Below are 13252 nucleotides of genomic sequence, written 5' to 3' on the forward strand. Positions count from 1 at the left end.
TGTTATTTTATTAGGGGGCTTAGAGTAGGTGTAATTAGTTTCAATTGTTTGTAATTTTTTTTAATGTTTTGTAAATATTTTTTTATCTTTGTAACTTAGTTCTTTTTTATTTTTTGTACTTTAGTTAGTTTATTTAATTGTATTTATTTGTAGGAATTGTATTTAATTTATTTATTGATAGTGTAGTGTTAGGTTTAATTGTAGATAATTGTAGGTAGTTTATTTAATTTATTTATTGATAGTGTAGTGTTAGGTTGAATTGTAACTTAGGTTAGGATTTATTTTACAGGTAATTTTGTAATTATTTTAACTAGGTAACTATAAATAGTTATTACTATTTAATAGCTATTGTACTGGTTTAAAATAAATACAAAAGTTACCTGTAAAATAAAATATAAATCCTAAAATAGCTATAATATAATTATAATTTATATTGTAGCTATATTAGGGTTTATTTTACAGGTAAGTATTTAGCTTTAAATAAGAGTTAATTTATTTCGTTAGATTTAAATTATATTTAATTTAGGGGGTGTGTTAGGGTTAAGTTAGAATTAGCTTTATGGGTTAATAAATTTATTAGAGTAGCGGTGAGCTCCTGTCGGCAGCTTAGGGGGTTAATACATTTATTATAGTAGCGCTCAGGTCCGGTCGGCAGATTAGGGGTTAATAAGTGTAGTTAGGTGGAGACGACATTGGGGGCGGCAGATTAGCGGTTAATAAATATAATATAGGGGTCGGCGATGTTAGGGCAGCAGATTAGGGGTACATAGGGATAATGTAGGTGGCGGGGGTGTACGGAGCGGCAGATTAGGGGGTTAAAAATAATATGCAGGGGTCAGCGATAGCGGGGGCGGCAGATTAGGGTTAATAAATGTAAGGTTAGGGTGTTTAGACTCGGGGTACATGTTAGAGTGTTAGGTGCAGACGTAGGAAGTGTTTCCCCATAGCAAACAATGGGGCTGCGTTAGGAGCTGAACGCGGCTTTTTTGCAGGTGTTAGGTTTTTTTTTTACAGCTCAAACAGCCCCATTGTTTTCTATGGGGAATCCTGCACGAGCACGTTTTTGAAGCTGGCCACGTCCGTAAGCACCGCTGGTATCGAGAGTTGAAGTTGCGGTAAAATATGCTCTACGCTCCTTTTTTGGAGCCTAACGCAGCCATTCTGTGAACTCTAAATACCAGCGGTATTTAAAAGGTGCGGCCAGAAAAAAGCACGCGTAGCTAACGCACCCCTTTGCCGCAAAACTCTAAATCTAGGCGATATTAAAATTAAATTCATTAAATTTAAATAGCATGTTTCAAGGTATTTGACTGAGAAGGGCTCAACGCTGTATTATATGTCTGTACTTGTGTATATATGTGTTTATATGTGCATGTACTAGTCTTATCCAAATTTTATTCCTTAGTGACGTTTCAGGTGTTCACCCCTTCATCAGAAATAAACACCTTGCCATATACCATACCACTTTTAAAACAATTTTATTAATTTAAATTATATTTACTCATTAAAAGTTTGTATGGGTGATAGCCTCACTGTTGGTTTATGCATTGTATGGCAGTATAGCATTATTTTCTGAGAAAGTGCCCTAAGGCAGGAAACATATAAGAGTATGGCAAGCTGTTGCCACCTGTTGGTGAATAATGGTTGCTTTTGAAACAGTGAACAACTACTACTCCCCTCTCTTTTTGTTTGTTGAAGATTTTGCCTAGATATCAAGGAATACTTATAATATACAAGGGGATTGAACACAAATGACTGAGACTTTTTCAGCTATTTCACTATCTTTAAAGGGCTTTTTTTGATTCAACACTCCCTCCCAATAGCACATTTTCATCTCCTTTCTCAAATCCGCCAATGGCAGAGATTACAAGTGTTGTGTGCAACTTTTAATTACAAGTCAATGGTAATCCCATTTGGGTTAGCACGGGCCTACATCGCTCTTGCATAAACTGTACTTTCAATGGATATTGTGACTACTCTAAATAGCACTGGTATTACAAGTTGAAAGTTATAGGTTGTGGTAAAACCAAACTAAAGCTGTGCTCGAATTATTTATCACAGATTGAGACCTAAAAATAAAGTGATAAGGGTTAAAAAATAGTTTTCACAAAATACCATCAAAAACATATTGAGAGATATGTCATTAAGGTATCAATCTTTCCCCTATATCAGGGAATTTTGATTCACTGGGACTCGGCATACTTTATATTCTCTGACTGCAATCCTTCCTACACAACAAAGCTATCACGACCTAAAGAGATAATGCCCCATTAAGGAAGGGAAACCCTCAGGTTAGAAGTGAATATGAAAACACAGCGTCCCCAGCACAGAGGGTTTAACCCAGAATGTGACCAGTAAAAAATAGGCCAAGTAAAGTTGGTCAGAAAAGCATTGGCAACAAGCTGGCAGAGAACGTTACAAATCACAGTCCAGAAGGAGCGTGGTCAGTTCAAGCATAATGGTCAAAAACTTTATGGTTGATAACAAGCCAAAATCACAAACAGGAGAGTAGTCAGAGACGAAACAAGGGTCAATGAATCAAATCAGCAGTCCAAACCACAATTAAGTAAAGCAGTAGTAATTCAAGCAAGAGGTTTGCTACACAGAAGGAATTTGCTGTAGAAGAGATCCCACCCTGGAAAAATCCAATACATGGGCATTGGCAGGAAACTGCTTATAAAGGCTGCTAAATAGCAGGCAGGTGGAGCTAGAGAGCCCAGCCAGAGCAGACGCTAGGATTCCGTCCATCACAGACAGACCCCAAAACCCTCAATGGCTCAGAAGGATAGTGTAAACAGCCATGGACTGGAGGTCCCAGAACTCAAATCCGGATGCGCTCTGACAAAAGGCAAGAGCTGTCTGACTGTGAAAGAGCCCCCTCCTTAATAGACCCTCTGGGGGACTCATCATGGTTTCTGTGGAATTGACAATGGAATGCTGAAACCAATCTGGGTGCATGAAGATCAGAAGCATAAACCAAGATTTATCAGTAATAGGGTAGCCCTTCCAATGACAAGGTATATAGGAGTCTTCTGCCTCTCCTTTTAAAATCCAAGATACTCTCTACTTCATATTCAGACTGTCCATTAATTATAACAGGTGTTGAATGGTTGGAAGTTTTGGTTGAATGTGTTAATGACAACAGGCTTAAAGGGACATGAAACCCAAAAAATGTCTTTCATGATTTAGAAAGAGCATGCAATTTTAAACAACTTTCTAATTTAAATTCTATTATCTAATTTGCTTCATTCTCTTGATATACTTTGCTGAAAGCATATCTAGATAGGCTCAGTTGTTACTCATTGGTTTGCTGCGCATAGATGTCTCGTTTGATTGGCTCTCCCATGTGCATTGCAATTTCTTCAACAAAGGATTTATGAAGAAATGAAGCAAATTAGATAATAGAGTAAATTGGAATATTTTTTAAAATTGTATTCTCTACTTGAATCATGAAATACATTTTTTTGGGTTTAGTGTCCCTTTAAGTAAAGAGGCATGGAAGACTGGGTGAATGTAAAATAAAGCTGGAAGAACTAGATGGTAGGCTATGGTACTCACTCGTCGATGGACTGAAAGGGACTATAAACTGTGGGCCCATTTTGGCCTAAAGGTTGTTGAAGATGGAGATGCTTGGTAGAAAGCCAGACTTGATCTCAAGGGTGGAGAGAGGGAGTTATGTGCAGTCTTCACGTTAGCTTGTATCTGATATTGTTCTGAAATTTGAATAAGTAACTTGCCCGATCTGTTTCCAGTGTCTGTCAATGGTAAAAGGTCTGACCAGGTTGTCTTGTATAACGGATATATAATATATAGCTCCTCCCCTTCCTTCATCGTTTTTTGGCCCCAAATGGCCTGAATGAGATGAACACATAGATTTGGTCAAACAATCATTTATTTTTTTATCCAATTCATCTAATAATGTATTTGGCTGTTCATCTATCTGATGACTCAATGAATCAGCATCAATTTTGGACACATTTATATTAATCTAAACCTGAATGCACAACTGTAAACTGTTATTGTACTGTCACTATCCCTATTTCTAATAGGGACCTTAAAAGATGTCACACTTATAGTAAAAAACTGATAAAAACATGTTTCTTGTTATGTTTTTTGTTTACTCAAAATGAAAGAAAAACTGATTTTCCTTGTTATGACATATTTATATTTTCCTATTATCGTAAAATAAAAAAGGTACCTGTAGATGTTGTTGTTGATCCTTGTGGGCCTGGTAGATAATAAAATTTAAATATTATAAAAATACATTTCCACTCATGAGTTTGCCTATAAATAATAAATAAATAAATAAATAAATAGAATTAGCTATTTCTTTATAACAGAAACAAAAACTTGTGCCTTTCCCATCGGGTTTGGTTGCTAATGTTTTCTTTCTTATGCATTAACACTAGTAGTTATTTTGTTTAGTTATCAATGTTTTCCCTGTATTTCAGTTAACACCTTACAAACTGGCCTTCACTTTAATTAAACCAATAGCATGTATGTAAGGCCCTAACATGACATCCAAGTAAAAACACACATGATATAAAGCATCTAAAAAGCCTAAAGACCCATCGTCCTCTTAAAAAATTCTAAACCCTTTAAAAATGAAAATCTCATCAAATTATTTACTTACGTGTACAATGAGGTGTGCCAAAGCAGTGATTTCCTTCATTAGCCTAGCCCTGCTCTGTAGTATCTTGTAATGGAACCTTTTATTTTTTTTAAAAATCCTAATTAATTAAAGTTATCAACTACACAGAGTGATGATGTCAATCATGAAAAAAAGTTTATCAAATTATTCATTTTCTGTTGTATTTTATTAGCTAAACTTTATTAAAAGATTGTGATCAACCCCCAGGATTGAAGAATGAAGACAGAATGGGGTTTTTCACAATCTGTTAGAAAACAAATATCAAATAATTTTTCAACTGTAAAGGGAAGGTGGTCAACCCCTATTCTATAATTAAATTAAAGTTTGAAATACATTCAAAATATATTTTCAAGTAATAAAAATGTTGCCATTTTGTTCATATTTGCATTACTATTTTTATGAATTTCAAATCTAGATTTTGATCACAATCCTTTAGGAATATTTATATAATGGCTTTCTACAGAAAATCCCATTAAAGTCTACACTATTGGGAGTTTTGTAGATAAATCATTAGATAAACTTTTCTACAAGATTGTGATTGACTTTACAGTCTTCTAAGGATAAGTGATGCAAATGTTTGTTGGTTTATCATAAATTATCTCAGCCTTTTCTAACATATTGAATTCCAATTATTTAGAAAACATATCTAATGATTTCAGCAGAAAATCATTATTCAACTCTAAGGGGCATATTTATCAAGCTCCGTACTGGAGCTTGATACCCCTTGTTTCCGGGAGCCTTCAGGCTCGCCGGAAACAGAAGTTATGAAGCAGGGGTTTAAAGACCGCTGCTCCCATAACTTGTCCGCCTGCTCTGAGGCCGCAGACGGAAATAAACCCGATCAAATACAATCGAGTTGATTGACACCCCCTTCTAGTGGCCGATTGCCCACGAATCTGCAGAGGGCGGCATTGCACCAGCTAGTGTTTACTTCATGACCAGTTGGAGTAAGGTACTTATGGGATTCAATGCTTCTTTTATTTCTTGTGCCTTTTAAAAGAGCTTCTCCTCCTGTGGAGTATGGCTGACTTTAATTTTCAGTGGTGAATTTCATCTGTATGGTGTAGGTAGAATCCTTTCTTTTACAGTTGTATAATATCACCTTTAAGGAGAGATAATAATAGACTTCCCCTCTCTGGGGTATGGTAGATGCCTTTTATATAAAGAAACAAATGCAAGTGACTGATGAAAGATAAAATGTCCTTTATTAAGCACAAAACAACGGTGTCAGTGCTAAAGATTAAAAAGTCTCAGGATAGAGAAAAGTTAATGTTTGTGCAGAGACTTAAAGGGACATTTAAACCCCAAACATTTCTTTCATGATTCAAGTAGAGAATACAATTTTAAACAACATTCCAATTTACTTCTATTATCTAGTTTGCTTCATTATTTAGCTATCCTCTGTTGAAGAAATAGCAATGCACATGGGTGAGCCAATCAGAATGAGGATGAGGATCTATCTGATGAGGATCTATCTGATTCAGAAGATCCTACCTCAGATATTGACACTGACAAATCTACTTATCTCTTTAAGATGGAGTATATTCGTTCCTTGTTAAAAGAGGGTGTTGATTACTTTTGGATATTGAGGAAACTATTCCTCTTGATACTAAACTAGTAAACATTTTAATTCTGTTTACAAACCTGCCTGTGGTTACTCCAGAGGTTTTTCGAGTTCCTGCTGCTATTTCTGATATGATTTCAAAGGAATGGAATAGGCCTGGTACTTCATTTATACTTCTTCTAGGTTAAAAGGTTGTATCCTTTTGCCAGCAGTCAGATTGGAGTTTTGGGAAAAAATCCCCAAAGTTGATGGGGCTATTTCTACTCTACTCCCTATGGAAGATAGTACTATTTTAAGGATCCTTTAGATAGGAAACTTGAATCTTATCTAAGGAAAGCTTATTTATATTCTGGCTATCTTCTCAGGCCTGCCATTTCTATGGCTGATGTTGGCAGCTGCATCAACTTTCTGGTTGAAAGCCTTAGAGCAACAGGAAACAGATCCTGATTTGTCTAGCATTGTTCGCTGCTTCAACATGCTAATCATTTTATCTGTGATGCTATTTAGCTAGAAGAGCTTTGTGGGCTCAAATATTGGAATGCTAACATGGTATCTAAAGTCTAGATTACTATCTCTTTCTTTCCAAGGTAACACATTTATTTGGTTCTCAGTTGATTCAATTAGTTCAATTGTCACTGGGGGGAAGTGAGTTTTTTTTTACCTCAGGATAAAAGGATCTAAGGGTAAAACTAAAGCTTCTAATCGTGTTTGTTCTTTTTGACAGAATAAGGAACAGAAACCAAATCTTCCCAAAGAATCTGGTTCCAATTGGAAACCTTCTTCAAGTTGGAATAAATCCAAGCCTTTTAAGAAACCAAAATCCAGCCCCCCAAGTCTGCATGATGGTGCATCCCTCATTCCATCTCAGCTGGTGGGGGGGGGGGCAGAAGATTAAAAATTTTCCAAAACTTTTTGGCAGATTCTGTCCAAAATCATTGGATTCAGAGTAATTGTCCTCTCAAGAGTATCAAATAGGATTCAGAGTAGAAACCTCCTGTGAGAAGATTTTTTTTCTCTCTCACATGTTCCAGCAAACCCAGTGAAGGCTCAGGCTTTTCTGAAGCGTGTTTTAGATCTAGAGCTTTCAGGGGTAATCATACCAGTTCCATTTCGGTTCAACTTTCAAAATGGTGACTTTAAATTTATAGGACTATTCTGCCTTTTGTTCAGCAAGGTCATTATATGTCCACGATAGGCTTACAGGATGCATAGCTTCATATTCTGATTCATCCAGATCACTATCGGTTTCTGAGATTCTCTTTTCTAGGCAAGCATTACCAATTTGTCGCTCTTCATTTGCCTAGCGACAGCTCCAAGAATCTTTTCAAAGGTTCTCGGTGCCTACTCTCTGTAATCAGAGAACAGGGTAAGGTGGTGTTTCCTTATTTGGAACGATATCTTGGTACTAGCTCAGTTTTTACATTCTGCCGAATCTCACACAAATCAACTAGTGTGGGTTTCTTCAAAGACATGGTTGGAAGATCAATTTACCAAAAGGTTTCTTGATTCCTCAGACAAGGGTCACCTTTTTAGGTTTCCAGATAGATTCAGTGTCCATGACTGACTCTAACAGATAAGAGACTAATATAATTGGTTTCAGCTTGTCGGAACCTTCGAGTCTCAATCATTCCCTTCAATGGCTATGTGCATGGAAGTTTTAGGTCTCATGACTGCAGCATCGGACGCGATCCCCTTTGCTCGTTTTCATATGAGTAACTTCTCCAGCTTTGGAATGCTGAAACAATGGTGCCAGGGATTTTACAAAGATATCACAATAATATCCTTAAATCTCAATGTTTGACTCTATCTGACTTTGTGGTAAGACCACCATCGTATAGTTCAAGGGGCCTCTTTGTTCGTCCAACCTGACTGTAATCACAACAATGCAAGTTTTTCAGGTTGGGGAGGCGAGGTTACCAATAAATATTTTAGAACTCTGTGCTATTTTCAAGGCTCTTCAGGTTTGGCCTCTGTTGAAGAGAAACCATTCATTTGTTTTAAGTCAGACAATATCAAAACTGTGGCATATGTCAATCATCAGCGTGGGACTCACAGTCCCCTAGCTATGAAAGAAGTATCTTGGATACTTTCGTGGGGGAATCCAGCTCTTGTCTAATTTCTGTGGTACATATTCCAGGTGTAGACAATTGGGAAGCGGATTATTTCAGCCGTCAGACTTTACATCCGTGGGAGTGGTCTCTCCATCCAGATGTGTTTATATTTCAGATTGTTCAGGATATAGATCTGATGGCTTACAATCTAAACAAGAAACTTCCCAGGTACTTGTCCAGGTCCAGGAATCCTCAGGTGGAGTCAGTGGATGCGTTAGCAGTTCCTTGGTTTTACCAACCTGCTATATCTTCTGCCTCTAGTTCTTCTTCCAAGAGTGATCTCCAAGATCATCATGGAACAATCATTTGTGTTTCTGGTAGCACCAGCATGGCCTCACAGGTTCTGGTATGCGGATCTTGTGCAGATGTCCAGTAGTAACCTTGGCAACTTCCTTTAGGACCAGACCTTCTTCTCAAGGACCGTTTTTCCATCAGGATCTCAAATCATTAAATTTGAAGGTATGGAATTGAACGCTTAGTGCTTAGTCATAGAGGTTTCTCCAACTCAGTGATTAATACTATGTTACAGGCTCGTAAATCTATTTCTAGGAAGATTTATTATCGCGTTTAGAAGACTTATATTTTGTGGTGTTCTTCTCATAAATTCTCCTTGTATTCTTTTATAATTCCTAGAATTTTATAGTTCCTTCTGGATGGTTTGGATAAAGGTTTGTCTGCAAGTTCCTTGAAGGGACACATCTCTGCGTTTTCTGTTTAATTTCACAGAAAGATTGCTAAGCTTCCTGATATTCACTGTTTTGTACAGGCTTTGGTCCGTATCAAGCCTGTCATTAAATCAATCTCTCCTCCTTGGAGTATTAATTTGGTTTTGAAGGCTTTACAGGCTCCTCCTTTTGAGCCTTTGCATTCTTTGGATATTAAACTACTTTCTTGGAAAGTGTTGTTCCTTTTGGCTATCTCTTCTGCTAGAAGAGTTTCCGAATTATCTGCTCTTTCTTGTGAGTCTCCTTATCTGATTTTCCATTAGGATAAGGCAGTTTTGCAGACTTCATTTACATTTTTTACCTAATGTTGTGAATTCTAACAACATTAATAGGGAAATTGTTGTTCCCTCTTTGTGTCCTAATCCTAAGAATTCTTTGGAGAGATCCTTACATTCTCAGGAAGTTGTAAGAGCTTTGAAATATTATGTTGAAGCTACTAAAGATTTCAGGAAGACTTCTAGTCTATTTGTTGTCTTTTCTGGTCCTAGGAAAGGTCAGAAAGCTTCTGCCATTTCCTGGCATCCTGGTTAAAGCCTTTTGATTCATCAGGCTTATTTGGATTCGGGTCAGGCCCCACCTCAGAGAATCACAGCTCATTCTACTAGATCAGTTTCCCACTTTGTGGGCTTTTAAGAATGAAGCTTCAGTTGTTCAGATTTGCAAAGCAACAACTTGGTCTTCTTTGCATACATTTACTAAATTCTAACGTTTTGATGTATTTGCCTCTTCGGAAGCAGTTTTTGGTAGAAAGGTTTTTCAGGCAGCTGTTGATTCCTCTGCTTATGTTCTAAAATTTTTTTCTTTTCAATTATGAGAAAAACCTTATTTTTTTGGATGTGGATTTAATTTTTTCAGTGGAAAATGACTGCTTTTATTTTTATCCCTCCCTCTATAGTGACTCTCTATGGAGTTCCACATCTTGGGTATTAATATCCCATACGTCACTAGCTCATGTACTATTTCCAATTACATGAAAGAAAACATAATTTATGTAAGAACTTACCTGATAAATTAATTTCTTTCATATTTGCAAGAGTCCATGAGATCCCCCCTTTTTATGGTGGTTAAGTTTTTTTTGTATAAAGCCCAATTATATTTCCAGTTCCTTTTTTTTTTTATGCTTTTTACTCTTTTTCTATCACCCCACTACTTGGCTATTCATTAAACTGAATTGTGGATGTGGAGATGGGTGTATTTATAGGCATTTTGAGGTTTGGGAAACTTTGTCCCTCCTGGTAGGATTGTATATCCCATACATCACTAGCTCATGGACTCTTGACAATATGAAAGAAATTAATTTATCAGGTAAGTTCTTACATAAATTATATTTATGGGGGGAAAGCGTGCATGACCACGTCAAAGTAGCCCTTGGCTTTTGTGCGGTATGGAGCTTAACACCTCCATATCGCACGTACAAGGAGACTTTTTAGTAACTCGTAATGGCAGCGCTATGAAGAGTGAAATAACATTTTGTTGCATTCTTTTCGTACCCTGTTTAGCGCAAAACTCGTAATCTAGGTGCATGTGTCTTTCATTCATACTAGGATCTTGCATATTGATACAAACAGCTCCCAAGCTAAAATGTGCCTTTCTAAAATAGTTTAAGAGAACTCCCCAGTAATGGTGGGACACCTTAAATAATCATTGTTCCCTATGTAGCTTGAACTCTATGAATTAAGAAAACAGTTTGAGCAACTATTTAAAAACTTATGATGTTGTATAGAACATTAATACATAATTTGGGTGCATTAAAACTGTAATTTGGCCATTTGATGTTAAAATTTGCAGAGTAAGTGACTCAACAATCTAAAGTATATATAATTCCAGTTAGTAACTGATTTATCTCCAAAAATCCAAATATACTTTAATGATGCTTTTCTGTAGAAAATCATTAGTTAGGTTTTTCTAAAGCTTGGATAGAATCGAATGTTCGTTGCTAGCAATGTGTATAATTATGTATGAACTTTATTTTAACCTTAAAAGGGACAGTCTATTTGAAATGTTTATTGTTTAAAAAGATAAATAATCCCTTTATTACCCTTCCCCAGAGTTTCGCATAACCAACACGGTTATATTAACATACTTTTTACCTCTGTGATTATTTTGTATCTAAGTTCTGCAGACCTGCCTCTTTTTTTAAGTTCTTTTGACAGACTTGCATTTTAGCCAATCAGTGCTTGACTCAATTAAAACCACGGTAGTGAGCACAATGTTATCTATATGACACACATGAACTAGCACTGTCTAACTGGGAAACTGTCAATAACTGGGAAACTGTCTAACTGCGATAATAGGGCAGCCATGACGGGCTTAGAAATTAGCATATGAGCCTACCTAGGTTTAGCTTTCAAAAAGATACCAAGAGAACATAGCAAATTTGATGTAAATTGGAAAGTTGTTTAAAATTGCATGCCCTATCAAAATCATAAAAGTTTAATTTTGACTTGACTGTCCCTTTAACAGCACATTATTTTGTCTTCATTCCATAAGTATAATCTCTGCTAACTGAAAGGAACACTAAAGTTAATCTTTCATGATTCAGATACGCCATGCAGTTAATGATACTTTAAAATTCACTTCCATTATTAAATTGTGTCTTTTTATTACTGAGTATAAGTTCAGTTATACAAATATTAGTGTGTGATTGGCTGATGGCTGTCACATGATACAAGAGAGCTGGTAAATTTTTAAATTTGACAGATAAAAAATCTAATGCTCAATTAAAATTGAGAGTAAGGGGTATTGTATTGTATCTTTATTGTGCAATTTTTGCTGTATATAATGATTAATTTAATAGTTAATACAATATGGCAGATACCTGAGCAGATCACAGAAGAATCTTCAGAAGAACTACAGTCATGAGATCCCCAGCCATTGTGCGGAGCACTGCCAAATATAGTTTTCATATCCATAACAATTGATACCGTCAAGCAGAATGTAGCCAGAGCCTTGTCCAAAATATGCATTTCCTAAAGCTGCATTTGCATATCCCACAATTCAGCTGTCTGCATATAATATTTGCATCATTTATGTCCAGTTGTCATCACAAACTGTACCCCAGGCATTGTTGTAGAAAATTTCCACACGTCCAGAACAATTATTATATCCACCCACAAGCCGGACAGGGTAGTATCCTAAAATGAACAAGTGCAGAGAAATATTACATTTAATTTTTTCAGTTTGCAAAACAAAAATAAAATTCATGTGAAAGAACAAATAATTAGCTCTACTTAACAGATCAAAAATGAAATATGACACTGAGTTTTCAAAACTCCATATTTAATTGAAAAACAGAACTTTTTTCCTTAGTAGTAAAAACAAGATCTGGGGGGCCCAATTTATCAAGTGTCTGACGGAAATGATCCGCTGTAGCCAATCAAGTCCGCCAGACATCGCTGAATGCCAACAGCATACGCTGACGGCATTTAACATTGCACAAGCAGTTCTGGGTGAACTGCTTGTGCAATACCGACCCCTGCAGATTGGCCGCTAGCAGGGGGTGTCCATCAACCCGATCGTATGAGATCGGGCGGATTGATTTCTGCCTCTTCAAAGGAGGTGTATGAGTTAAGGAGCAGCGGTCTTAAGACCACTGTTTCTTAACTCCTGTTTCCGGTGAGCCTGAAGGCTCGCACAGAAACAAGGGTATACGGCCCAATTCAGGCCGTGATAAATCTGCCCATGATGCTGTAAATACTGCTTAGTTGTATCTCCACTTCTCCACTGTAAGACATTTTGTTGGTCTCATACAGACACTATTAACTGCTATCTATGATTACGTAGAACTTAGCAAATGTGGATTTAATTAATAATGTAGTGATGTAATTGTATTTCTGCTCTCTATCACTGGTTTGCCATCTATTTTTCATTTATAAGTATATGGAATTCTGTGTACACTAATAAAATTGCATTACATTCTGTAACTGCATAAACAGTTAAATGAAAATAAACTTCAAAATTATATGGACAGGAAATAATTTATAATAGGTTGATTGTCTCTCTGTAGCCTATGTCCTATCGAAAAGAGCTTCCTTGTCGAGATTTGCTACCTTGACCTTGCGCATTCTCACAATTTCGTAATCGATTACATAATTGTGTGCATGCACAGATTACAGGTAGCAAATCTCGACGACTGCTTGTTCTGTCGAAAAGAGCTACCTTCTCTGTAACTGCTGGTGGAGGAGTTATAAGTCACACTCAG

General features: G+C 36.6%; 1 protein-coding gene across 1 annotated transcript in view; it reads right to left on the reverse strand.

The window, feature by feature from the left end:
- Positions 1-13252, reverse strand: part of LOC128656779 (deleted in malignant brain tumors 1 protein-like) — a 269497-nt gene that overhangs the window by 137234 nt on the left and 119011 nt on the right. Inside the window, 5 exon segments of the mRNA XM_053710923.1 lie at positions 4199-4228; positions 11870-11933; positions 11935-12042; positions 12044-12084; positions 12087-12185. Coding sequence (XP_053566898.1) covers positions 4199-4228; positions 11870-11933; positions 11935-12042; positions 12044-12084; positions 12087-12185 — 342 coding nt within the window.

The sequence above is a fragment of the Bombina bombina genome, chromosome 4, assembly GCF_027579735.1.
Source record: "Bombina bombina isolate aBomBom1 chromosome 4, aBomBom1.pri, whole genome shotgun sequence".
In the NCBI taxonomy this organism is placed as follows: Eukaryota; Metazoa; Chordata; class Amphibia; order Anura; family Bombinatoridae; genus Bombina; species Bombina bombina.